General features: G+C 51.1%; 1 protein-coding gene across 4 annotated transcripts; it reads left to right on the top strand.

The window, feature by feature from the left end:
* Positions 1–1,496: 1,496 nt before the first annotated feature.
* On the top strand, positions 1,497–23,742 carry PTGS1 (prostaglandin-endoperoxide synthase 1). Of its 4 annotated transcripts, none has more exons than XM_059073077.2 (11): positions 1,497–1,607; positions 1,700–1,789; positions 8,282–8,398; positions 8,831–8,971; positions 9,304–9,447; positions 10,776–10,957; positions 11,069–11,152; positions 12,900–13,146; positions 15,240–15,526; positions 20,394–20,541; positions 22,599–23,742. In XM_059073077.2, exons 1-11 carry the CDS (start codon positions 1,601–1,603, stop codon positions 22,952–22,954), a joined length of 1,803 nt encoding a protein of 600 aa, XP_058929060.1. In that variant the 5' UTR covers positions 1,497–1,600; the 3' UTR covers positions 22,955–23,742. The 4 variants fall into 4 exon arrangements, with proteins under 4 accessions (XP_058929060.1, XP_058929059.1, XP_058929058.1 ...); XM_059073076.2 differs by having other exon boundaries at positions 1,523–1,607; positions 1,700–1,825; XM_059073075.2 differs by lacking the exons at positions 1,497–1,607; positions 1,700–1,789 and adding an exon at positions 2,025–2,251.
* Positions 23,743–27,779: the final 4,037 nt, after the last annotated feature.

Genomic DNA, 27,779 nt, shown 5'->3' with positions numbered 1-27,779 from the left:
TGGGTAGTCACCGGGGGCTCTGGATCTGGGTGGTGGGTCAGACTTCCCCAGCACCCCAGCGCCCACGGCCCTCCACTTGCTCCATTCCCTCCCGCATCTGCACTGGCTTGCTCTGTCTCCTTGGGGCAGCTGGCTTTTGTCCCAGTGGAGCATGGGAACAGCTAGGGTGGGGCCGTAGGAGGGGCTCCCCAGTAGGCCTCACTTCTCCCATCTCACATGGTGCCCATTCTGTACCCAAGGATGTCTGGGAGCCCACATACGGACCTCTGAGCCCTCCAGCCTGCCTTCCACTCTCTGGGGCCCACAGGATGGCTGGGTGTGTGTGGGGAAACTGAGGGAGAAAATCTGTGGACGTGGGGACCAGGAGACTCTGTGTGACCCAGGGCGCATCCCCCCTCGAAGATCAGTTTCCCCAGCTACAGAAAAAGAGGAGCTGGGCGCTGGGATTCTGTAAAGTAGGCAGATAGATGTGAGTCCAGCTGGAGCATCCACCCTGGCCACCCTGGAATCTGAGTCAGGAGATCTTTGAAAAGAATGCCTCCTGATAACGGATCACCTACTCTGTGCTAGGCACTGCATCAGGAAGTTCATGTGCATTACCTTATGGAATCTTACGACAGTTCTCTGGGATGGGTCTTATTAGCATCCACGTCTTCTAGAAGAGAATACTGAGGACCAGAGAGGTTAAGTACCAGGTCCAAGGAGACACAGCTAGTAAGCTGCAGAGGCTGGATTTGTTTTTTTTTGTTTTTTTTTCTTTTGTGGTATGCGGGCCTCACTGTTGGGGCCCCTCCCGTTGCGGAGCACAGGCTCCGGACGCGCAGGCCCAGCGGCCATGGCTCACGGGCCCAGCCGCTCCGCGGCACGTGGGATCCTCCCAGACCGGGGCACGAACCCGCGTCCCCTGCATCAGCAGGCGGACTCTCAACCACTGCGCCACCAGGGAAGCCCAAGAGGCTGGATTTGAATTAGGTCTCCTGGACTTGGAGTCTGTGCTCTTCATTCTGGCAGTAGAGGCTCAGGCAGAGACACGTGGCCTTAGAGGGCAGAGCCCAGCCCTTGGCGGAAGCCCGTCCTCCCTGTTGGATCTGAGGGTAGTTTCCGGGTTTCCCATCCCGGAGACTGTGTGCAGGCCCGCCTGGACTGCTCCTTTTCCATCCTCCTTCCGCTTGGGGGTGGCGGTGGGGGTGCCGGGAGGGTATGTGGTTCTGAGCGGACATTTCTAGGCTGAGATACCAGCCGTTCTGCCCTGAAGCCCTGGGGGCCCTTGGCATGGCACATCATCTCCGAGCCTCAGTTTCTTATCAACCAAATGGACACACTTCTGGTGCTTCTGGGTTTTAAAGGCTCAAGTGTCTCACGGATCTCGGGTGGAAAACCACCTTAGTGACTGTCATAGAATAATTAATAAAATGTCTTGGCTGGAGCCAGAGCAGAGGAAGTAAGTGGGCGGCGGCTGAGGTGACAGCTGGGGAGAGAGGTGGAGCCACGGAATGGGTGGGGAGGGGCGGGCCGGGCGGGCCCGAGCTCTGGGGCACAGTTAGAGACGCATCCAAGGGGCAGGCAGTCCGCATCCCGCACCCATCAACCACCCTGCACCATGAGCCGTAAGTCCGGCCCCGGTGGCCCCAGAATCCCCTTTGCCCCCCGGTGGAGCCTTGAATGCCAGGCTCAGCCCTTCATCTCTCGCCCTCCGCAGGACGGGCTGTCTCGCTCCGGTTCCCGCTGCTTCTGTTGCTGCTGCCGCCATCCCCTGTCCTGCCAGCGGCCCCCGGGGCACCCGCGCCGGGTAGGCGGTCCCTTTCCTGCCCCCGAAGAGCCCCAGGTGCTGCGTCCCTGGCCTGGCGCCCAGCCGCCTCTCACCTCCGGCCGGCCCAGCTTCCCCTTTTCGGTTCGCGGTGCCTGGGAGGGGGGAGGGGGCTGAGTCTGTCGGCGGGATGGGGGCTCTCTGCAGACCCCCGGGGGGTGTGGCTTTGGCTAGGACGCCACTGGGTTCTTTTCGGGGGGAAAGGGCAGACTGGGATCTCGGGCCGGCTTTGGGAAAAGGGACAGCCTCTCTCCGGGCCCTCACCTGTTCTGGGCCCCCAGCGGTCCAAGCTCATCCCAACAATCCCGCTGTTTCCCCTGCGGGCCGCTTTCGGAGGAAGCAGCAGGCGCCAGGGGAAGGCGGGCTGGCGAGTTCTCGTTCTCCAGCCTCTGGCTCTCTGGTACCCTTCCGGATTCCCAGCCCCAGTGGAGAAGATCTCCCTCGGTGAGGACCCCGGATACAGCAGCCTTTCCGGAGAGAGTGGAGGTGGAAATACACTTACGGGGCTGGGTTGCTTCCCCTGAGGTTTAAATCCTCACCTGTGAGGTCCCCGCTGGGCGGGTGAGTTAACTGAGGCTCAGGTGGGGGCTATAAACCCTCTCAAGCTCACACAGTGCGCGGTGGGCTCAGGGCTGGAAGCTGGATCTGCCGGACTCGAGGCAGCTTGCAGGGCCTTTCCTCAGCGTCCACCCTGCCCTCCTGACCCCCTGCCAACGGACCCTGGTTTCATCACCCCAAAGAAGATGGCGAAGGTGGTATCCTGTAAAACTCCCCCCTTCCTCCCCCTCCACCATGCATGTACCAGGTTCCAGGTGAAGGACTGCAGCTCCTCCTTCAGACAGCCTCCCTCCCCCAGCTTACTGCTTGTGTGTGTGTGTGTGTGTGTGTGTGTGTGTGTGTGTGTGTGTGTCTGTCTGTCTGTCTGTCTGTGCAGGGTCTGGACAGAACTTCCTTCCTCACCTAGCTGTGTGAGCTCTGGGTCTCCATTTCCCATCTGCAAAATGGGGTCAATGGAGGACGGTGGGGAGGGGATAGGAGCCTTCTGTTGCGATGCTCAGAGGAGAAAGGATACCTATGTGAGCTGGGAATCAGACCAGCTTTCCTGGAGGAGAGGGTTTGAGAGGGTGGCACTTGGGGAAGTCAAGGAAAGGATGGAGGATGCTGGGCGCGAGCAAAGGTCTAGTTTGTGGGGAGAAGAGGAGGAAGACCCATGTGGCCAGCACTTTACAGTTTACAAACCCAGGCTGTGGGCGTCTCTGTTGTTGGCGCTCACAACAGCCCTGCCAGGGAGACGTTAGCCCCATTCCACAGAAGGGAACTCTGAGGCCCAGAGGGGTGAGCGCGTTTGTCTGACACCCCAGTAGCAGAGCCGAGGCTGACGAGGCTGACCCAGTGGCCCCTTTTGTTAGCCCCTGGACCAGCCCAGCACTTCCTCTGAAGCCCCGTTCAGCCCCATCCAGGCCCCCGGGGTACCCAGGGCTCGCGCTGCCTCTCCTCCCGTGTCTGTTCACCAGTACTTGGTGAGCCACGGTCTGTGCCATTTTGCTTTCAGCCTTTTCTACTTATCTTTAGATTGTGTTTAAACAGAATTGTTTTCTTCGTTCCACAAACATTCCCAGGGGACTGCTTTATGCCAATCTTTGGCTGCAGCCTGGAGACAGAGCTGGGAGGAGCTCTCAGTCTGGTGGAGGAGATAGAAATGCCCACAGACTGTCATTCAAGGGGGTCAGGGCCATGACTGAGGGAAGCACAGGGGTGGGAGGGGCTCGGGGGTGGGGGGCAGTTATCTCTCATTCCTTACACGTGAGGAATTTCGGGAGGCTTCTTGGAGGTGGTGACGTTTGACCTGGACCCCAAAGGAGGTGCTGAGTTGGTGGAAATCCTGTGAGGTTTCGCTATGAAACTCTGGAAGGAGTGTCTTCCTGGCAGAAGCAAGGGCATGAGCTGAAGCCTAAAGGTCTGAACTGTGGGAGCGGAAGGGCGCCCGGGGAGCAGTTCGACAGAGGCAGCTGCTGGTGGACACGGGCCTGTGGATGCAGAGTGAGGAGAGGGACTTGGGCCTCAGGGTAACTGGGAGCAGGAGAGTGAGATTGGGCGGATGACTTGGAGGTGAGACTGGAGGCTGGGGAACCGTTAAGGAGGCTGCTGCAAGGGTCAAGGAAAGAACGGAGGACCAGTTGGGTGTTGGGGCAGAAGGTTTGGGCTGCCTTCCTGTTTCCAAGTCTCTGGGTGAACTGAGGTCCAAGATGCCTGGACATTCAGGGGAGGCATCTGCCCCGGAAAGCCAAAGCCTGTGTTTTGTCCCCCAGAGCGGCAGCAAAGCCTGATTCCCCCAGGAGACGAGGGCTGCAAGCTTACGTGGGGGCAGGTGGCGGGAGAGAATGTTGCTTCTCTTGTGACAGACGAGGTGGAGTCCGGCTTGGAGGACAGGGATGTGCCAGGGCTTCCTTAATGCTCAAGTTCATCCCCTCCAGTTCCTGGACTTGGCTTCGTGCTCTCTCTTTGACTAGGGATAGGGCATGACCTGGCAACTGGAGCTCCATGCCAGGCAGAGGGGCCTGAGGCCAGCTAACCCTGGTACGTGGGGCAGGAACCCCGCCTGTGCCAAACCTTCCTGCTGCCGGCAGCCTCCTATCTGCAGCACCAGCGGGGTCTGTGGGCTGGGAGAGGACTTCCTCTTTCAGCCATCGGGGCCTGCTGTGGTGGTGCCTGGCAGCTGGCCGCTGACCTGGTGGGGTGTAGGGCCTGGGGCCCAGGTCTGGCTGGTCAGGGCTGCCCTTTTATTTTTCTCTTTGGCTGCCAAGCTCCCGGAGCTTCTCTAAATATTATTCTTAGGGAATTTCAGTCCAGCCTCTTTGTTTAACGGGCCCTCTTGCTGCCTGGTGCCTCCAAGTCCTGATGACTTGGTGTTCTCTCACTGTGCCTGGAGCTCTGACTCCTGGGCTGGGGGACATTTCCTTGCCGGATCCTCAGAAAGTTCTGGAGCCGAGAAGCCCTGAACAGTTCCTCATCGGTGGGAATGTGTGCAGTGTGCGCTTGCTGATCAACCCCACCTCCGGGCTGGCTTGAAGACGCAGTGAGAGCAAGCTGCAAGGTTCTCTGCTGATGGGGCTAGGGAATCGTACTGATGCAAATAACCCAGATATTTGGAGATAGATTGGCTTCTCCCAGAGTTGAGAAGAGAAGGGGAGGCAGAGAGGGAGGTTTTTCCTTAGAGCCTGTCTGTTCCCGCCCCTTCCTGGAAAACACTGAAAAATAAGGCCCAGAGGGTACAGGGCACTTGCCCAAGGACACACAGCCAGTAAAGAGCAGTCACTCTCCCATAGATCTTCACCCAGCACCTACTTGCTGCTTTGCCCTGTGCTGGGTGTGGAACTCAAGGCACTTTAGACTCTGTCTGCATCTCCCTAGTTCTCTTTCTTGATGTTTTATTACACAGGGTGTCCTCTGCCAGGCACATGAAAGCATGTGGGATTTAAGTTAGACTGAAGGAAGGCCTTCCTTTGTGAATAGTTCCCAGAGCTCTGGTTGCGGTAGGGGATGGCGCTCCCTCTGGGGTCCTGGTTTCATTCATTCTGGATTTTCAGGTCCACCTTGAAGGAAAGGTGACAAACCTATCTCACCTGGGCTCATCCCCAGCCTGTGGAACAAAGTGACTCTCCCTCTGCATCCCTTCCCCAAACCCAGGCCTGGGCACCTCCAGGAGGAGGAAGGGCAGGGAAGAGAAGGGAGTTCATCTTGGCTCTGCAACTTTGAAGCAGTGGGGCCTGGGCGAGTCTCCTCATCTATGGCAGGGTTGGGTGGGGGGTGGCAGGGGTAGGGGGAGTCTCACCCACCCACCAGGGAGTGCTGAGCAGATAAACGAGGTAGATACGCAAAGTTGGAGGGTCAGCCAGAGCCCTGGCTTCCTGGCCCATGGTGACCGTCCAGCTGTGGTTAGGCTCCCCCCCCATCCCCCGGGGAAGCGGGGAAGCAGCACCCAGTCTCATCTCTGCCCACCCTGACATTATGCAGCCGCCAGCGGCAGCTGCTATCCTTGCTGGGGAGAGCTTTCCCTGCCCTGGGGCCGCAGGTATTTATGGAAAGATTGCGGAAGAGTAGGGAGGGAAAATTGGGCAGCAGGCCTGGGAGGGAGGGACCTCTGCCGTGCCGTGCCGTGCCCGGCACACAGACTCTCCTGACAGGAGAGGGAGAGGGATGCTGGCAGGAACTTCTGCGTCTGGGGACACAGCTCTGCTGCCTGCTGAAGCCCTCAAGCCAGACTTCAGAGCCAGCTGCGGGGCTGCTGGGGAAATCAGGGAGTCCCTCTGGCCAAGCTTGGGCTGGCTGGTCTCCTCGCTGCAGTTTAAGTTCCACAAATATTTGTTGAGCTCTGGCCACCGCATCTGGATTCCCTGGGTGGCTGGATCTCTCCAGGACATGGGTTGAGCCCCAGCTGTGTGCACGGCCTTTGTGAGGGAGGAGGAAGTCAGCAGAGCAGGTCGAGCTGGAACGTGGAGCAGGGAAGAGAGAGAGAGAGAGAGAGATTGAGTGGAGGAGTGTGAACAATTAGGGGGCGGCTTTCTGGTGCATGCGCAGTGGGCAGGGTCAGGTATGTCTGGAGGGAATTTACTAGGGAGGAGCCCCAGCAGCCTGGGTCAAGGAGGGAGCAGAGCTTTCAGCTTTGGGGCCGCGGGATGGGCTGCCACAGAACAAACTGAGTTCCTTTTGGGATCCCTACTGGGGGAGGGATGGGGAAACAGCCCAGAGAAGGGCTGCACCTCAGCCCCTGTGCCCGCTGAGTGGTAGGGCGACCCGTTGGTGACAGAGGGGCTGGTGCGCCAGGGTCGGGAGCTGGGCAGTGTGGCGCCACGGGAGCTCCTGGGCAGAACAGCAGAGTGTCCTGAGCAGGACGGATCGATGAGATCCCAGGTCCCTGAGCCCGCTGCACGGCTGAACCCGAGCTCCCTGGCGTTTTGGGGCCTGTGGCTGTAGGAGGGGAGGGAGGTCCTACCAGGCCCCTGCCCTGGGCCCCACCTGCCGGTCCGCCTGTGTTGGTCTGATAAGGCCTTTTTGTTCAGACTTCTTCCTGTGGGTTCCTCCTTCTTACACCCTGCAAGGGTCACAGTGGTGCCATTGTGGGGCTGTGGGGAGTTGCCAGGGCTTAAACAAGACTATTTGCATGATTCTGCGACGTGAGGAGCCCTAAACAAGAGGGTCCTGCCCTGTGACCACAGCATCCTGTGGCGGCTTCTCAGGCTCCTCCCGCCCCGATGCTATCCTCTTGACCCCCTATAATCAGACGCACGAAGAATCAGAGTTCCCGGTAATGTTGGCTCTGAGCCCAGTTAAGGAAGTGTGTTTGCAGGAGGGACCTGGTGTTTTCTGTGGAAGGCCAGGGAAGGAGCTGCTGCCAGGAGCCAGGCGCCCTGGGTCTGCAGGTGGCCTGGCTCTGTTCCTTGGTCTTGGCCAAGTCTCCATCTTTTCCCGAGCCTCGGCGTCCCTCGCTGAGCTGTGAACGAGCACTGAGGGAGCTCCAAGGAGTCTCTGACCTTGCTGCTGGAGGATCATTGAAGCTTCGGTTGGGGAGATCTGGGTTAGACACAAGGAGGGACTTCCTGGGGGCGTGTTTCTCCAGGGGGTTGGTGGGGGTGATGCTAGAGCTCCACTCACCCTCTGGAGAGAGTTTTCCGGCCACATCTCTCCTGTTCTCGTGGTGCCTGACCTCCCTCAAGATCCTAGAGCCCATACTCCACCCTGATGTGAGCCGGGGCTGGGTCTATCAGGACGGGAGCTGAGACTTCCCTCAAACCCATTCTCTGTCTTCCGGGTTCTGGGAAACGTCTTTCCTTGGACTTGACGGCTGAGTGTCTGGGGGTGGGGGTGGAAGTGAAGGGATAGGCAGTTGGTCTGGTGCCACTTGCTGGGTGACCCATCTGGGTTTCCCCTTATTTGGCCTCAGTCACCCCACCCCATCTGCCTATAACTGGGCGTTGTGATACCTGCTCTTTCTTCCCTTCTGCAAAAATAAAGGGATGGGAGGTCCTGGTGCCCAGAGGTTGGGGGTTGGTCTGAGAACCCCTATCCTTTTCCCTTTACTGAACCCCACAAACTCTGCCCTTAGTACTGAGCTCTGACTTGGCAGAAAGTGAATGTTCTAGAAAAGCCTGTGGTTGCAGTGTCTTGTCAGCTGTTTCCTAGCCTTTGATGTCACAGCCTGGGGCCTGGACTCTTCTCCTGCCCCACTTTGGTGGCAGCAGGGATGGAGGGGGTGACTTCCCCTGGTGGCCTGATGTGGGCAAGACTGGAAACCCAGAGCAAAGTCTGGAAACGGAAGGGCCGGGGGCTTTCTGTTCATAGCTGTGGGGACACAGAGGACCCTTGGGGAACACAGGAGTCCAGTAAATCAGGAGAGAGCTGTGACTGGACTCCATGCCTCTGGCCCCAGAGAGAGATCACCCTGGAGTGCTCTCTGATCTCTGTTTCTCCCCACAGTGAATCCCTGTTGCTACTATCCATGCCAGCACCAGGGTATCTGCGTCCGCTTCGGCCTTGACCGCTACCAGTGTGACTGCACCCGCACGGGCTATTCCGGCCCCAACTGCACCATCCGTGAGCTGGGCCTCCAACCCTGGTCCTCCTCCCCTGGGCTCCTCCTCCAAGACCCCCACTTGCTACCCTCGCCTCCGGCCATGGCCCTGTTCTTTTCTTGCCTGCCTTTGACCTCTGACACTGCCCCTGACCTGGCTCCAGCACAAGCCCTCACTCCTGGCACACCCCGCTCCCTACTTCTGGGCTCTGTAGTGAGTTTTCACTGCCCAGCTCCGGCCTTACTGACCTCAGTCCCTGGTCCTGTCTCCTGTCCTCACGTCTGGTGCTGGCTCTGTCACGTGCCATCACTCCCAAGGTTCCATCCTTACCCCTGCCCCAGAGGTTCTACCCTGTTCCATCCTGGCCCTCGTGCCCCGTTCCCATCTTCCACTCTGGCTGCATCTGGTCCTGCCAGGAGGGCCTGACTGAATGGCTCCCACTCTGCCCTCACAGCTGAGCTATGGACCTGGCTCCGGACTACTTTACGGCCCAGCCCCTCTTTCCTCCACTTCCTGCTGACACATGGCCGCTGGTTCTGGGAGTTTGTCAACGCCACCTACATCCGGGACATGCTCATGCGTCTGGTACTCACAGGTGTGTGGGGTCAGGGCCCTCCTAATCTAGGGGAGCAAGAAATCCTGCCACTTCCTGGAATTCTTGGCATCTGATAAGGGCAGGGGTTGGGGGCGGGGGGGGGTGTTCTAGGGTGCCACATAAAAAAAGAACAACCCAGGAAATTCCCTGGCCGTCCAGTGGGTAGAACTCCGTGCTTTCACTGCCGAGGCGCTGGTTCAATCCCTGGTCGGGGAAGTAAGATTTTGGCCGCATGGAGGGACCAGAAATAGAACAGCCCAAGAAGAGGCGGGGAAGGGGGTGTGTAACTGGGGGCAGGAACCCCTCGTCACCATTATTTTCGCCCTCTGCAGCGCGTTCCAACCTCATCCCCAGCCCCCACACCTACAACGTAGCGCATGACTACATCAGCTGGGAGTCCTTCTCCAATGTGAGCTACTATACGCGTATTCTGCCCTCTGTGCCCCGAGACTGTCCCACGCCCATGGGGACCAAAGGTAATGGCGATGGGGTGAGGGGGCTGGGCCTGGGGGTGTGCCACAGGAGATGCTTAGTTCTTCTCTTTGGGAGGAAACAAGCAGAAGAGCAGTTACTGACCCATTTCACAGATGGGTGGACCAAGGCAAGACATATGCATATCCAGAACCAGGGATGAGGACAGGAAGAGGTTGTGGAGGGGTCTTGCCTGAGGTCCGTGACAGAGTCAGACTAGCGCTTCCATATTTCCAGGATGCCTCTTTGCCTGAACCTTGTCTACTAAATGGGTGGGATCCTGCTGGGATGGGGGTGAAAGTTGAAACGGAGGAAGGAAAGAATAGTGAGCTATTTATTGGCTGCTAACTCTGAGTTTTGGCCTTTACTAATGTAAACAGTCTTACGGGCTTCATTGGCGCAGGTTAGACATAAAGTCAAATTTTTTCTTTGGTTGTTCAAGACCCCCACTTGGTCTCATTGGCAGGGGTCTTCTTCCCAAGACCTTCTTCCTTATCCGCTCCTGATTGCCCTCAAACAGGGGCGTTGACTCAGTTTAGAGCCATCAATTCAGTTTCAAATACACAAAGGACAAGACAGTCCCATTCCTTACGTATCACCTGTGGCTGCTTTCCTGCTGCATCGGCCCGAGCTGAGCAGTTGCGACAGAGACCACACGTTGGCAGAGCCTAAGATATTGACTCTCTGGACTTGTACACAAGAAGTTTGCTGACCCTCTCGGTTTAAAAGATTTCATCTCAGCAGTTTTCTGCCAGTTACCTTGACACTCCTTAAATCCACCGCATAAAATCGATATCATTTGCCCTATCTTGTAGAAGAAGAAATTGAGGGTCAGAAAGATGGGATGACTTCTCCATGTTCACACAGTTAGTAAACGGCATAACCCGTTTCAGACACAGGCTACCTTGCTCCGCGGCTGGGGAGTCCAAGTTCTTCTGTTTGTTTTTTCTTTCCTCTTTAGGGGGAGGAGGGTTAGCTTGTACAAAGTAGCAAACATACACAAAAGTTGAGAGAAAAGTACAATGAAGTCCTATGTATCCATCTCTGGGTTTCAAGATTTGTCCACAATTTGCCAATGTTATTTCATCTATCCCCTCTCACCTTACTTCTTATGGAGTTTTTAAAAACAGATTCCAGATATCATGCAATTTCTCCCATAAATACTTCCAGAGTCTTTTGGTGGAGAACGTGCAAGGGGCCATCAGGTGGGAGGGAGGTGGTCCTGCGGAGGCCACTCTGGGCTTCCTGCGTGGTCTGGCGAGCCTGGAAGGCCCCTGAGGCAGGAAGATCCAAGCGGGAAGCAGCAACTGCTCTTTCCCACCTCCCCAACCAGGGAAGAAACAGTTGCCAGATCCCGAGCTCCTGAGCCGTCGCTTCCTGCTCAGGAGGAAGTTCATCCCTGACCCCCAAGGCAGCAACCTCATGTTTGCCTTCTTCGCGCAACACTTCACACATCAGTTCTTCAAAACTTCTGGCAAGATGGGTCCTGGCTTCACCAAGGCTTTGGGCCATGGGGTGAGTGCCTGGGAGGGGCTCGGGACTTCTCTGGGCTGCACTTGGCACGTGGAGGTTGTTACAGGTGCGGCAGGACCCAGAGGTCTGAGTGGACCCTCTCTCTGTCTTCAGGTCGACCTTGGCCACATTTATGGAGACAGTTTGGAACGTCAGTATCACCTGCGGCTCTTTAAGGATGGGAAACTCAAGTACCAGGTAGCACTGGGTCTTGGGATGGGGCGTTGGGAAGAACCTTCCACGGTCTTCCTTTGCAGAAGCTGTTGGTGGGGGCCTCCAGGGTGTCCTGAGATGGCCAGCTGCAGAAGCTGGATGTGTGTGCTCGGAGGAGAGACAGCAAACCCTGGGAAGAGGGTGCCAGGCAAGAGAAGCAGGCGAGGAGCAGACATAGCCTCTCATGTTCTCCTGGGAGGTGGATTTGGGGGCTCCGTAGGAGATGAACATTTCCAGCCTGCATTTATTCATTTAATTATCCTACAATATTGACTGGGCACTATGTTGTGCCTGGCACAGGGGAGCAGTGGCCGTGATAGTCATGGGCCCTACCCTCAAGCTCCTCAGGGACCACAGACACAAACAGTAGGGTGCTAGTTCCATGAGGACTTTTCGTCTGAACTCGCGCTGTTCAGTGGTGCTGGAGCCACATAGGTAATTATCTCATGCACTTCTCAAATCCACTGCATAAAATAGGTATCGTTTGCCCTATTTCATTGCCGTGAGCCACATCTAAGTTATCTGAATTTTTCTAGTGGCCACATTAAAAAAAGTAAAAAGCAACAGGCAACATTGATTTTAATAATATATTTTTAATTTAACCCAATATATCCAGAATCTTATCATTTCAACATGTAATCAACGCAAAAATCGTCAATAAAATCTCTCACTATTTGTGCTAAATCTTCAAAACCTGACCTGTATCTTACACTTATAGCACATCTCAATTTGGGTGCCAGATTTTCGTTGGAGATTCTGATCTGCATTTAGATTTCATAAAATTTACAGTTGAGAAAGTAGATTCACATGGCCAAGTTGTTCTAAGCATAAAGACTTCCCAATAGCTGAGGTATCTGTTTTAAAATTTAAATCTGAAGAAAATAAAATGAAAAATCCAGTTCCTCATTCACACCGACCACATTTCTAGTGCTTAGTAGTTTCACGTAGCTAGTGGCAACGATACTGGACCATGCAAATCTAAACAAACAAAAAGCAGACAGAAAGTTCATTGCTGAGTCTTTGGGGCTCAGAACAGTATTTGGCATATGGTAGGTCCTCGGTGTATATTTACTGAGTGAATGATGACGCTGCCATATAATTAATTACACTTGTGATAGCTGCCACCAGGGAGAAGCCACGAGAGTGTGCAGAGGATGGGGAAGGCTTCCTTAGGAAGTATGAATAAACCGAGAGTTGCATGAAGGATGAGGAGGAGTTAGGGAGGCCAGGAAGGACACAGGACAGACCAGGTTATCGGGCATCAAGGCTGGAGAGGGGAAGTCAGCTTGAGTGAATTCAAGGGAGTAAAATGAGGGAGATGCTGCTGGACCCCTGAGTGATTCCCGATGGCGAGGGTCATGTTAAGGATTTCTGATTCCTGCCAAGAGCAGAGAGGGGACTTGGAAGGGTTTTAAGCCAGGGTGTGAGGCTAGATTTGGGTGTTTTAAAGGATTGCTCTGGCTGCAGAGCCGAGAACGGACTGTCTGGGGGGATGGAGCCACTTACGAGGGGAGTCAGGGTGGAAGATGAGGGTGGGTTGGAAGAGGGTGGCGGCAGAGGGGAGAGAGAAGGGGACTCACTTTAGGAGGTAGAATCCACAGGCCTTGGTCAGGGAGGCCGGGTGGCCACCCTGCGTGTTACGGGCAGCTGTCAGTAGGAGTGGAAGGCTGTCAGCTGCGCAGGTGCAGGCACCCGGCCCCTCCCCAGGTTACCAGGTGGCCCCATCCTGCAGGTGCTGAACGGAGAGATATACCCGCCATCGGTGGAAGAGGTTCCCGTGCTGATGCACTACCCCCGGGGCATCCCGCCCCAGAGCCAGATGGCAGTGGGCCAGGAGGTGTTCGGGCTGCTTCCCGGGCTCATGCTCTACGCCACACTCTGGTTGCGTGAGCACAACCGAGTGTGTGACCTGCTGAAGGCTGAGCACCCCACCTGGGGCGATGAGCAGCTCTTCCAGACGGCCCGCCTCATTCTCATCGGTGAGGACTCCAAGCCAGCCTTGTCCCGGAAGGTCACGCCCTCTGTCCTGAGAAGCGGAGTGGTGGAGGGTTTGGGGACAGAGAGATTAGAATTCTGAACAGGGTCCTTCCCCTGTGTGAGCCTCACTTTCCAAATCTATACATTGGGAATAATGATGGTCGTAAGGGTTTGTTGAGATGATGAATGGGAAAGCACCGAGCACATAGTAGGCCTTCAGAAAATGGAGGGCTGCGGTAGCTGATTATTAGCTGGGTGACTAGCAGCAAATCTGATTAGCCACCCCAAATCTCAGTTTCCCCATCATCCCAGGAGCACTCGGGCATCCTCAGCAAATACCCCAGCTTGCCTGGGCTTCGGGAATCCTTATGTTTCCTGCCCTGCATGCATCTGTCTTCCTGGAGGTTGGTAGCTTCTGGGTGCCTCAGGGACCAGATAATTTTGTGTCCCCTACAGGGGTGAGCTTGCGGCCTAAAATGTCAGATGGTTTTTGGCCTGGGAGCTTGGCCCCCGACACCCCTGTCCAGACCGTATTCACTCTCTGTCACCAGTGAGCCTCTGCCCCGCCCCTGAGCATCACTGGCCGTGACTGTTTCCAGTTATAGTGCCTGATTCACTGGTGCCTGGAAGAGCCATGCACTAGGGTTAGGAACGGCCTAAAGAACGAGAAGGGGCTGGTTCAGAAGTCCCAGTATTTTTTTTTAAAACATCTTTATTGGAGTATAATTGCTTTACAATGGAGAAGTCCCAGTATTATAGAGACTTTGATCAGAGAGGGCAAGTCTGTGTCTGCAGGCTGCCCAGCATACTGACTGGTGATGAAGCTGTGGCCAGAGGCGGGACTCCTTGGGCCCTGCACCTGCAGTGCTTCATTCAACCCTCCCCGACAGCCTTATGACCCAGATAGGATTACCCTTTGTTGTGAAGATTAAGAGGCAGAGAGGGTAAGTGAATTCTCCAAGGCCATTCAGTGCAGAGAGACTTGAACCAGGTCTGGCTGCCACCAGAGTTTATGCTGCTTCCACCACATCTTGAGGGGAGTGCTTTCCTGAGTGGGGAGGGGGTGTGAGCCTTAGTCTATTCTTTTGTGACGTGTGCGTACGGGGAGGGGATTCTCCCCTCCCACCTCCACGTAGTGTATGTTCCCACCTTCTACACGTATTGACTCTCCGTGTTATGCCAGGCCCTGTACCAAGCAGTTCAGATGCATTCATTGTCTACTCCTCTCAGCGACCCTGTGAATATTGTTCTACTGGTATGATTCTAGTACACATTTTACAGATAAGGAGAGTGAGCTTCAGACAGAGTAAGTAGCACAGCCCCAGCTCGGGTCCCTAGAAATGGTGAAGCCAAGATTTAAACCCAGGTCTGCTGATCGCAGTTCCAGGGGCTCCAGATCAATTTGCTAAAAGTCAATTTGTCTAGTGGTTAGTTGGCCAAAATATCAGTTTCTTCTAATATCTAGTTGACCGGTTTTCATTGTGTCATGGAATGTTCCTTTTGTGTCTTCCCTGGCTCTTTGCTCTGTAGCTTGTTCCTGAGGGGGCAGAGGAATTTGATACATAGGAAGATAGGAGGATTATATTTGGGACGAGAGTCACTTATGTCTCCAGTGTCCCTTGTTTGCTGCTGCAGCTCTTAGATTGGTCTCCTGGGAGCTCCCCCACCCCCACCCCACCCCCGTCATCTTAGGCACGCTGAGATTCCCTCACTAAGTTAATCTCTACGTGCTCATCTTTTGTGGTGTCTCCAGCCTCTTTTAATGGGCTGCGGGAAGGTGGCCACCAGAGGGTCACAAAACCCACCCTCAGATACTTCCTTTGCGTGTCCTGCTCAGCCCGGCCTGTGACCTCCCCGGGGAACGTGGGTCTGGCAGATGGCTCCTGTCTTGGGACATCAGTGCAGCCTGAGACAGAAAGTTCCATTTCCACGCCCCGTGACAAAAGGGCAAAGTGAAAGTGGCCAAATAAAATCAAACGACCATTACAACGATAAAGAGGCCAAACCAAGCCCTTCGCATGAACTGGCCCGCTTCCCAAGCCTGGTGGCTACGCCCCGGTGCTCTGCTGACCCCGTTCCCCATCCTTCGTCCCAGGAGAGACCATCAAGATTGTGATCGAGGAGTACGTGCAGCAGCTGAGTGGCTACTTCCTGCGGCTCAAGTTCGACCCGGAGCTGCTGTTAGGGACCCAGTTCCAGTACCGTAACCGAATTGCCATGGAGTTCAACCAGCTCTACCACTGGCACCCGCTCATGCCCGACTCCTTCCGGGTGGGCCCCCAGAACTACAGCTATGAGCAGTTCCTGTTCAACACCTCCATGCTGGTGGACTACGGGGTCGAGGCCCTGGTGGACGCCTTCTCTCGCCAGCCCGCGGGCCAGGTGAGCCTCAGAGGAGCGCTGGGGAGGGCCGCTGGGCTCTGGGATCCAAAGCCCAGTTTTCTGTGAAAGGGGGAGAGTGTCACCCCTACTGGGAGGTCGTGGTCATTCCTTCATTCATCCTCTCGTTCTTTCGTTTATTCAACGATACCAGGCGTTACTCCGGGTGCTGGGGATACAGTGTTGAACCAGGTCAACGTGGTTCTTGGGTCCTTGTATTTTTGGTGCGTACACCCTAGAAAGGAACGACAGTCACGTGACAGCTAACATCGTTTGAGCACTTACTACATGTTAGGCACTGTACCGAGGGCTTTTCTGATGTTTTCAGAATTATAAGAGCATGTTAAGAACCACAATATAGAAAGCCCACCATGCTCTGGGGACCCAGAGAGGGGCTTCTGGCCCAGAGTTGGGGATTGTGGATAAGGAAGGGATGTTTGAGCAGAGATCCAAACAATGGGTAGGAGTCTCCCAGGGCAAGAGGTAGCGTTCGTGGCCCGGGGTCTCCGTGTTCCAGATGGAGGGGACAGCATGGCAAAGGCCCAGAGGTCAGAGGGCATGGGAATTTGAGGACCAGGAAGACACTCAGGCTATGGCAACATATGCAAAAGTGCCTGCACGTGTAGGTTTTTATTACATTAGAGGCCTCTGTTATGGGCTGAATCGCCCCCTGCCCCAAATTCCCACGTTGAAGTCCTAACCTCCAGTACCTCAGAATGTGACTGTATTTGGAGCTAGGGTCTTTAAAGAGTTAATTAAGGTAAATGGGGGTCATTGGGTGAGCCCTACTTATGACTGGCATCCTTATAAGAAGAGGAGATTAGGATATAGATGCGCATAGAGGGAAAACATAGGGGAAAGATGGCCGTCTCTAAGCCAAGGAGAGAGGCCTCAGAATGAAACCAACCCTGCCCACACCTTGATCTTGGACTTCTAGCCTTCAGAACTGTGAGGAAATAAATTTCTGCTGTTTTAGCCACCTAGGCATTTTGGTATGGCAGCCCTAGCAAAATAGTACAGCCTTTCCCTCTGGAATTTCTAACTAATTTCCTCCTAAATCTTCCCTTCCCCATGTTTGGAAGCTCCCATCTCCTTCCCTAGCTGCCCTCAGCCCCTGCTTCTCTCTCATACTTACCACTCAGCCCTACCACGGAGTTGTGGCGCCATAATGGGTTTAGGTTTCCCCCTGGTAATTTGACTGCAATTAGCATATGCTGCCGCCAATGGGCAGCTGCTGGCTTCTTTACGGCCTCTGTTCTTTGTGGGGACACAGACATGAACGGAGACAGTAACTCGTGTGTGGGGCTTCATGGTTTCCAAGGAATTTTCAAGCAATGTCCGTGGTGACATGTGTGAAAAGCCCTGGTATTTCCTGGTACCAGGCAGAAGGGTCACAGAGGTGTGTGGAGTCTCAGGATATCAGAGAGTGTGAGAAGTGATAAAACAGGGCCTCCCCTGATAATCCCCACCCATGGTTCCATCTCGGGGTTACCGTGTGACCAACGCTGTGATAACTGCTTTGTATTCTTTATCTCGATTATTTCACCCACAAGCATATCAGACTGATGCTTCTACCTTCCTCATTGCTGCATATGAAGAAACAGAGGCTTAGCACAAGTGATTTGCCTACAGTCCCTGTCTTTGCTTCCTAGGGCTGCAAAAGGAACACATACCAGGGGGCTTTAAGCAGCAGACATTTATTCTTTTTCTTTTTTCTTTTTTTGGAAGTTCAAAATATCACCTTTATTACTGATAAAGCTGAGTCTAGAAAACCTAAAGCAGGCTTTTTAATAATCAACCCCCAAATAGACAAACTTGACTACCAAGACATGGAAGCATGGAAACAAGGAAAGTCTCTCCCAACATCCTCCTGTCCCCCCAGAACAAGGAGTGTGAGAGAAAACATACTCCCCGGTGTCAACTGAATCCAAGAGCAGTAGAGAGGACGGCTTGAACAACGCATGCGCATGTCTAGTTGCTGCGCTCAAACGCACCAATCATGCTAAGTTACTCCTCCTCTTCTGATAAGGAGTGAGGGGGAGAGGTTGCAAAAAGATGCTAAGAGCGTTAGGCTACTGGGGTTTCCTCCATAGACAAAGAAACATCCAGAAAAGGAAAGAAATATTCCCACCTTACACCTGAGAATTATCACCTTTTATTCATTTATTCATTGATCCATCCAAGCATCCATTAAACATTTACTACACATTACTAACATCTAGGCCACGAAAAAGATCAATCCTCAAACATTTCTCTAGAAAGCCCTTGTAGTTAACTCCCCCAGATGGTATTAATACCAATAGAAATGTATTGTTGCACCGTTCTGGAGGCTAGAAGTCCAAAATCAAGGTGCCGGCAGGGCCGTACTCTTGCTGAAGGCTCCAGGGGAGAATCTGTTCCCTGCCTTTCTCTCAGCTTCTGGTGATGGCTGACAATCCTTGGGGTTCCCTGGCTTGTAGAAGCATCACTCCAACATGGTGCTCTCCCTGTGTCTCTGTTTCCTCTTTTTATCAGAACGCCAGTCATTGGAATTGGGGCCACCCTAGTGGAGTATGACCTCGATTACATTTATTTGCAAATAAGGTCACCACGTTCACAGTTGCTGGGGGTTAGGACTCCAGCATGGACTCAGGCAAGTCAGTCCACAACGGCAGCACAGCTTGTAAATGGTCCAGCTGAGGGGGGCACCAGCCTCCTCTGGCTTTGCCCTAGGGTGTATAGCTTCACCCAACTATGCTTTTCCTCTTTCTCACCCAACTGTCCTTGTTCTACCCAAACAGAACTCTTCCTTTAGCATTATCATTATCAATTCACCCTGAGCAATAGATCTTTCTTTAGATGTATGCTCCTTTGGGTTTTTTTTTTGTCAATTCTTTTGCATTAAGAATATCTTTTTAAACTTTTTATTTTATATTGGAGTAGAGTCGATTAACAATGTTGTGATAGTTTCAGGGGTACAGCACAGTGATTCAGTTATACATATACATGTATCTATTCTTTTTCAAATGCTTTTCCCATTCAGGTTGTACGTAATATTGAGCAGAGTTCCCTGTGCTATGCAGTAGTAGACCTATGCTCCTTAACAGTTATGAATCAGATTTTTTTTTTTTCCTGGAGCCTTCTTTTATTTTTTTGGCTGTGCTGTGAGGCTTGTGAGATCTTAGTTCCCCGACCAGGGATTGAACCCGGGCCCTTGGCAGTGAAGGCTCAGAGTCCTAACCACTGGGCTACTAGGGAATTCCCTCTGGAGCCTTCATCTCACCAGGTTACTTGGGCTTTGAACCCCATTTCCCTCCCTTCACAGGATATATTACACCACCCCCTTGGTCTTGAAGTAAAACTATAAGTTTAGTTAAACTAAATGTGTTTATATATTACACTTTTCATGGCAAGATTTTAGTTCCCTCCCCGCTAGCTCACGACAATTCCTCACCCAGGAGGCTTGGCAGAAAGAAGGAGAAACAGATGTCATCACCTGTCCCTGTGTGTAGCTTTATGTGGTCTGAATGCAGTGACTTGATAGTCTGTGTTCCTACCTTCTAGCTCAGTTTCTCTTTTCTAGTGATGGCCGGTGACTAGGGGTTCACTTTTTTTTTTTTCTAATTTGTTTATTTACTTATTTTTGGCTGTGTTGGGTCTTTGTTGCTGCACGCGGGCTTCATCTAGTTGCGGCGAGCAGGGCCTACTCTTCGTTGCGGTGCGCGGGCTTCTCATTGTAGTGGCTTCTCTTGTTGTGCAGCACGGGCTCTAGGCACTTGGGCTTCAGTAGCTGTGGCACGTGGGCTCAGTAGTTGTGGCTTGCGGGCTCTGAAGTGCAGGCTCAGTAGTTGTGGCGCAAGGGTTTAGCTGCTCCACGGCATGTGGGATCTTCCCGGACCAGGGCTCGAACCCATGTCCCCTGCATTGGCAGGCAGATTCTTAACCACTGTGCCACCAGGGAAGTCCCTGGGGTTCACTTTTTAATACTAGATGCTCAGTAAATTTTATTTAATCTCAATTCTGTGATATAGAGAATGGAAAGCAATAGAAATGGGTTCCTTAGCAGAATCCATTAAAAGATTAAACATCTTTGTTCTATGATAAAAACTGATTTGGAGAGTGACAGACGCATGTCAGTTCTGCCAGGTAGAGTTTAAAAAATATCCTAGGGGGCTTCCCTGGTGGCGCAGTGGTTGAGAATCCGCCTGCCGATGTAGGAGACACGGGTTCGTGCCCTGGTCCGGGAAGATCCCACATGCCGTGGAGCGGCTAGGCCCGTGAGCCATGGCCGCTAGGCCTGCGCGTCCGGAGCCTGTGCTCCGCAACGGGAGAGGCCACAACAGTGAGAGGCCCGCATACCGCAAAAAAAAAAAAAAAAAAAAAAAAAAATATCCTAGGAAAGCCATAAAGTTTTGGCACTTCAAACTAACATTCGTCCAGCCGTCTGTTTCCATCACTTGAAAGCTCAGAAACCTTTCTGCCTTTTATTTCCAGATCTGAAATGCCAGTCCCCTCTGCTTGAGCTCTGGACTGTGGCCGTGCTGGCCACCTCCTCTGCAGAGTCCTAGTTGCTGAACCTAATAGTTCCAGAACCTTCCTTAACAGAATGTTGGGGGTTCTCACCTAAATTCAAAGGGCTGGGGAACAGTGTGTCTGGTGAGTGACTAGAGAAGTCCCCCTGGCCCACTCCACACTCTAAAGATGAGGAAGCTGCGCCTCAGAGGGGGGTCCCTGAGAAAGCATGGCAGAGCAGACCTAGGGCCAGGTTCCCAGCTTGGTGGCTGCTAGGCTGAGCCATGCTTTCTGCTCAGAGAGGACTCCTGACCTGAATTTCTTCTCCAGGACAATGTGGCCTGGCTCTCAGACCACAGCTGTGTTTATCTCTTGGCAGATCGGCGGAGGTAGGAACATAGACCACCATGTCCTATACGTGGCTGTGGAAGTCATCAAGGAATCGAGAGAGTTGCGGCTGCAGCCCTTCAATGAGTACCGCAAGAGGTTTGGCATGAAGGCCTACACCTCCTTCCAGGAGTTCACAGGTGAGCAGCTGCTTCCTGGCCACAGCTCCTGCCCTCGAGGGGCTTGGGCCGAAGTGAAGGAGACGTTGAGGAAACAGAACGGGGTGATCCATATGGATCCATGGAATATGTTCTACCCTAAATTGACCAAAGGACTTTTATTCAGTGTACTCCATGTTTAAGCATAAGGAAGCTTTGTGCCTAATATGGAAGGAGAAGGAATACTATGTTAATTTTGTTGTTATTTCAGGTCTGTTTCAATCTGAACTACTGGGTTGTCTGAACTAGCCAAGCAATGTTACCAGTTAGTAATATCATCTTTAAAATGCTTAATTTTAATAATTTTGTATTCAGAGAATCTATGGATTGTTAAGACAGTTGAAGTATTTCTGATATGAAACAAAGGGAGTGGAAATTAGTACTTAATGGGGGAAGCAAAATTAGCTTGGGCTAAAGTGGGCTTGTTTTGTTTTAAGAATGCTATCTAAATGTCACCCAATCTGCAGAGATACTAGTATTACTTGAAGATGTGAAAGTTCCTGTGGTAGCCATACCTTGAAGCACAGTGTTGTATATAAGTAAATATCTTGATTCTAAATTAAATCCAGATTTAACTAATATATATTATTTTATATCTTTGTTGTATTAAAATGTTTAAAAACACTAAAAATAAAACATTTGAAAGTTGAAAAAAAGAAAAACAAAACAGATCCATATGGATCCTGTTCTCCACTGTGACTGTGGGCTTTGAGGGGTGCCAGGGGTGGCAAGGGATGGCAGACGACTCTGCTTGGGGCGGGAAGGTGGCTTCTCAGCTGGGTTTGAAGGATAAAAAGGGATTTTCCGGGACTTCCCTGGCGGTCCAGTGGTTAAGACTTTGTACTTCCACTGCAAGGGGCACAGACACGGCACAGCCAAAAAAAAAGGGATTTTCCAGGTGAAGGATAGAGGGAAGAACATTCTAGGTGGAGGAACAGAAAGTAAAAAGGCACCGGGGTTAAAAAGAATGAGCCTTAAAAAAAAAAAGAAAAAAAAAAGTGAGCCTATTCAGGAGAACAGTCCTAGGTGTGGCTGAGTGGAGGTTGCTGATAGGAGGCTGGCTCAAATTGTGTGGAAGCTTGGATTCTATGCTAAGATTTTGGGTTTTATTCTGTCTAGTGGTTCCTAAGTCCCATTTATGGGCCAGCTACCTGAGAATCACTTAGAAAACTAATTAAAAATACCAAATCTGAGATGTCTCTTCCAGAGATTCTGATTCAGTAGACCTAGGTGGTACCCAAGAATCTGTATGTGTATATATTATATACCTCTCCATACATATATGTATGTGTATGTATATACATATGTATATATATGTAAGTGTATATATAAAAATACAAATTATATAATATATATAATATATGTAACATATATGTCTATATTTCATATATATATATATATTTGTTGTTCAAGATCCCCAGTTGCTGGGCAGCCAGGTTTGAGGACCCCTGTCCCAGACAATGGGGGTACCACTGAAAGGTTTTGACCAGGGTGTGACATGACCCCTGACTGTGTACTGGTACCCTGTGGAGGGTGGACTTGAGGAGACAGGTAGGGACACTCCATGTCTGTCTCCCATGACAGTCCAGAGAGACAGAAAGAACATTGGCACTAAGTCTCTATGTGATCTTGGACAAGTGACATTGCATCTCTGAGCTCCGGTAGAGTGCAAGGTCTTGGACCAGGATAAGGCCTTGAAACCTGCCTGTGAAGGAAACAAGATGGGTAGCTTCTGCCTGTTGTAATGATCAGGTAATTAGGGCACAGAGAAGTGGGGTGAGTTGCTCAAGGTCACACGCTGTTTGGTGACAGATCCAGGCCCCTGACTCCGTCTGCAGGAGCAAATTCCTTCCCTAGAGGCAGCCCTGAAGCAGGGCCAGTCAGCCGGGCCAGATTTTAGGGCATGTGCTCATTTGTTCAAGGTGCTCTTCTGAAGTCCATTCTCCTCCCCAGAAAAAGGTGGACCTAGAAGATTCCCTCCTCAGATGAACCGTAATGGATCGCATCATGATTCTGACTTTGGCTTCTCCCCCTTGTAGGAGAGAAGGAGATGGCAGCTGAGTTGGAGGAGCTGTATGGAGACATCGATGCCTTGGAGTTCTACCCAGGGATGCTTCTTGAGAAGTGCCCTCCAAACTCCATCTTTGGGGAGAGTATGATAGAAATTGGGGCTCCTTTTTCCCTTAAGGGCCTCTTAGGGAATCCTATCTGTTCTCCGGAGTACTGGAAGGCGAGCACATTTGGCGGTGAGATGGGTTTCAACCTCGTCAAGACGGCCACGCTGAGGAAGCTGGTTTGCCTCAACACCAAGACTTGTCCCTACGTCTCCTTCCACGTGCCGGACCCCCGCCAGGAGGACGGGCCTGGAGTGGAGCGGCCATCCACCGAGCTCTGAGGGGACAGGGCAGCAGCAGTCTGGAGGGTAGAGCTTACTGCTTATCATTCCAGAATGCTGAGGCCGGGGCTGACAGTCCCCAATGTTGGGTTTCTGGTTTGGTGTTGAGGGCATCAGCGTGGACATTTAGAACTCTGGGTCTCTCACCACGATCTGGAATACCGTGGTCTTGTTTGTCTAGAATGTTTGATCTAGAATGCTGAATTCCTGGTGAACCATCTAGAATGTTTGTTAGGAGTGGTTCTCCTTCAGAATGCCAGGACACTGGTCTCTTGGTTGATCACCTAGGATGTCAGATTTCTTGTTGATCCGGAATACAGGCATTCTAAACTGTGGGACTCCTGATGGACTCATCTAGGAAGTTAAGGGGTTCTTATTTTGCATTCTAGAATTCTGGGTGATCCTCCAGAGTGTTGACTTTCTGATGGGTTATTCAGAATGTGGTGTTCCTGGTTGCTGATCCAGAACAGTAGCTGGTGTGCTAGATCTGTCCCGTCCTGAATGTCTGGAGCATTGATGATTCATTTTCCTGTTCAGTGAGATATCCACAGAGCAGGGGAATCTAATGTCTAATGAGAATGCATTGCCTGAATCCATGCCTGCACAGAGGAGGCAAGGAGGTGGGATGTTCTTCTTGGGACCCCAACTGAGACCCTGGTCTGAGGATATAGAGAGAACAGGTGGCTTTTTCCAGGCCATTGACTGGAAGCCACCAGAGCTCTGTCTTTGTCCAGATCTTGACTCATGGCAGCTGTTTTTCATGAAGTTAATAAAGTTCTTTTTCCAAATTGCCTGCTACGCCTTTGATACCATCCCCAGAAGCAGAGGTAACACGGAAGTGACCTTTCTCCTAGCCACAGGCTAGATGTGCTAGAGGTTTGCAGCAGGAGACTTTCCACTGGGATCCCTGGGCCTGTCATGGTCTAGATCTTTCACTGCTGATGTTTCAGCTCCCCCCCCCCCCCGCCATCCTGTGAGTTAGGAATTGCTTTTTCCAGGCTGCTCTCCTAAAATGCACAACTCCCCAGCCCCAGGAAATGTAGCGTTCAGTTCCCACCATCTGATTAAAACAACTTCCTCCCTTACTGAGCATACAACAGAGATGAAAGGCATCTGGGGAGGAGAGCATTTACTCTGTGCCAATTTTACACATTTCATTCTCATTTATTTTCAATCCAACAGTGTGAAATAGGTGGTATAAGCCACACTGCAAAACCAAGGATACCGAGACTCGGGGCGGTTAAGTAACGTGCTCCACACGTGCCAGAGCCAGGTTAGGACCCAGGTCTGGCTGAATCTAGAGCTGTGCTCTTTCCTCCATCCAGCTTCCTCTTGCTTCCTGGTTTGACTCACTTCCAGGCCTAATCTTGCTTGTCTGGCTCAGGGTCAAAGGCGGAGGTGGGCTGTAGCCTCCGCCTTACTTGCAGGCTATTTGTTCAGTCAAAATATTTATATTCCTAATTGACTACTACATGCCAGTTACTGTCACATGCTTGGGGCTACAGCAGGAAGCCATCAAGACAGATAAAGCTGCACAACAGATCGTTGTAGTTTATTTCATACATTGTACAGCATGGGGAATGTAGCCAATATTTTATAGTAACTTCAAGTATAGTATAATCTATAAAAATAATGAATCACTATGCTGTACACCTGAAAAGAATATTGTAAATCAACTATACCTCAATAAAAAAAAAATCTTCAATAGAGTTCAAACTCAAAAAAGACAGATGGGCTTCTGCCCACATGGAGCTCACATTCCAGTGGGGGTAGAGCAGACAATAAAGAAGAAAACAATGAAAGGAGACAAACTCAGGTAAGTGTGATCTCCCTTCTAACTCATGCTGCTCTGTCCTCCCCTGCTTGACTCCAGAGCCCTGAGACACTTTGCCCAGCCACACAGACCCCAATAGCAGCTACGAGAGAGGAGAGGACAGACGGATAAGGTAAGAGACTGGGGTTCTTCGTGCTCCCTCCCATTTTGGGCTTAGAGTTCCTTGTGAAGAACCATGGCACAGAAACAGTGGGGGAAATTGGGGTCCAGGCTGAGGGTCCCTGGCTGTGTCTACTGTCTTATTGTCCAGAAAGCCCTTGTTTCTCCTTAGTTGGCCGGGGACTACTTCCATCATTCCTTCCTGGCCCGGTTGAATTCAGAGAATGCAATCCTTTCTTGCTCCCCTAGCTGTGCTGATGTGGAGGGATCCTTCCGGTGACAAAAGTGGGTGTGGCATGGCTGTGTCTTGTCCTTGCTGGACCCGTCTCTATTTCCTCTAATATCCTGACTTTGCTGAGAATCCTTCCCTCTCTTGTTAATTTTAGTCTTGGTGGTTCCATCAGTGGCCCTTTCCTGGCCAAGAGGTGGACCTGTGAATCAATCCTGGCCAATTAAACACCCTCTTCTTTTTTTTTTTTTAACATTTTTATTGGAGTATAATTGCTTTACAATGGTGTGTTAGTTTCTGCTGTCTAACAAAGTGAATCAGTTATGCATATACATATATCGCCATATCTCTTCGCTCTTGCGTCTCCCTCCCTCCCACCCTCCCTATCCCACCCTCTAGGTGATCACCAAGCACCAGAGCTGGTCCCTGTGCTATGCGGCTGCTTCCCACTAGCTATCTATTTTACGTTTGGTAGTGTGTATATGTCCATGCCACTCTCTCACTTTGTCCCAGCTTACCCTTCCCCCTACCTGTGTCCTCAAGTCCCTTCTCTAGTGGTCTGCGTCTTTATTCCCATCTTGTCTCTAGGTTCTTCATGACGATATATATATTTTTTAGATTCCATATATACGTGTTAGCATACGGTATTTGTTTTTCTCTTTCTGACTTACTTCACTCTGTATGACAGACTCTAGGTCCATCCACCTCACAACAAATAACTCAATTTTGCTTCTTTTTATGGCTGAGTAATATTCCATTGTATATATGTGCCACATCTTCTTTATCCATTCATCTGTCGATGGACACTTAGGTTGCTTCCATGTCCTGGCTATTGTAAACAGAGCTGCAATGAACATTTTGGTACATGACTCTTTTTGAATTATGGTTTTCTCAGGGTATATGCCCACTAATGGGATTGCTGGGTCCTATGGTAGTTTTATTTTTAGTTCTTTAAGGAACCTCCATACTGTTCTCCATAGTGGCTGTATCAATTTACATTCCCACCAACAGTGGAAGAGGGTTCCCTTTTCTCCACACCCTCTCCAGCATTTATTGTTTCTACAGTTTTTGATGATGGCCATTCTGACCAGTGTGAGATGATATCTCAGTGTAGTTTTGATTTGCATTTCTCTAATGATTAATGATGTTGAGCATTCTTTCATGTGTTTGTTGGCAATCTGTATATCTTTGGAGAAATGTCTATTTAGGTCTTCTGCCCATTTTTGGATTGGGTTGTTTGTTTTTTTCATATTGAGCTGCATGAGCTGCTTGTAAATTTTGGAGATTAACCCTTTGTCAATTGCTTCACTTGCTAATATTTTCTCCCATTCTGAGGGTTGTCTTTTCATCTTGTTTATGCTTTCCTTTGCTGTGCAAGAGCTTTTAAGTTTCATTAGGTCCCATTTGTTTATTTTTGGTTTTATTTCCATTTCTCTAGGAGGTGGGTCAAAAAGGATCTTGCTGTGATTTATGTCATAGAGTGTTCTGCCTATGTTTTCCTCTAAGAGTTTGATAGTGTCTGGCCTTACATTTAGGTCTTTAATCCATTTTGAGTTTATTTTTGTGTATGGTATTAGGGAGTGTTCTAATTTCATTCTTTTACACGTAGCTGTCCAGTTTTCCCAGCACCACTTATTGAAGAGGCTGTCTTTTCTCCACTGTATATTCTTGCCTCCTTTATCAAAGATAAGGTGAATGGGCTTCCCTGGTGGCGCAGTGGTTGAGAGTCCACCTGCCGATGCAGGGGACATGGGTTTGTGCCCCGGTCTGGGAAGATCCCACATGCTGCGGAGCGGCTGGGCCCATGAGCCATGGCCGCTGAGACTGCGCGTCTGGAGCCTGTGTTCCTTAACGGGAGAGGCCACAACAGTGAGAGGCCCGCATACCGCAAAAAAAAAAAAAAAGATAAGACGACCATATGTGCGTGGGTTTATCTCTGGGCTTTCTATCCTGTTCCATTGATCTATATTTCTGTTTTTGTGCCAGTACCATACTGTCTTGATTACTGTAGCTTTGTAGTATAGTCTGAAGTCAGGGAGCCTGATTCCTCCAGCTCCGTTTTTCTTTCTCAAGATTGCTTTGGCTATTCAGGGTCTTTTGTGTTTCCATGCAAATTGTGAAATTTTTTGTTCTAATTCTGTGAAAAATGCCAGTGGTAATTTGATAGGGATTGCATTGAATCTGTAGATTGCTTTGGGTAGTATAGTCATTTTCACAATGTTGATTCTTCCAATCCAAGAACATGGTATATCTCTCCATCTCTTTGTATCATCTTTAATTTCTTTCATTAGTGTCTTATAATTTTCTGCATACAGGTCTTTTGTCTCCCTAGGTAGGTTTATTCCTAGGTATTTTATTCTTTTTGTTGCAATGGTAAATGGAAGTGTTTCCTTAATTTCTCTTTCAGATTTTTCATCATTAGTGTATAGGAATGCAAGAGATTTCTGTGCATTAATTTTGTATCCTGCTACTTACCAAGTTCATTGATTAGCTCTAGTAGTTTTCTGGTGGCATCTTTAGGATTCTCTATGTATAGTATCATGTCATCTGCAAACAGTGACATTTTTACTTCTTTTCCGATTTGGATTCCTTTTATTTCTTTTTCTTCTCTGATTGCTGTGGCTAAAACTTCCAAAACTATGTTGAATAATAGTGATGAGAGT

Source organism: Kogia breviceps, chromosome 8, assembly GCF_026419965.1.
Source record: "Kogia breviceps isolate mKogBre1 chromosome 8, mKogBre1 haplotype 1, whole genome shotgun sequence".
In the NCBI taxonomy this organism is placed as follows: Eukaryota; Metazoa; Chordata; class Mammalia; order Artiodactyla; family Physeteridae; genus Kogia; species Kogia breviceps.
This window is presented reverse-complemented; position numbering and strand designations above follow the sequence as displayed.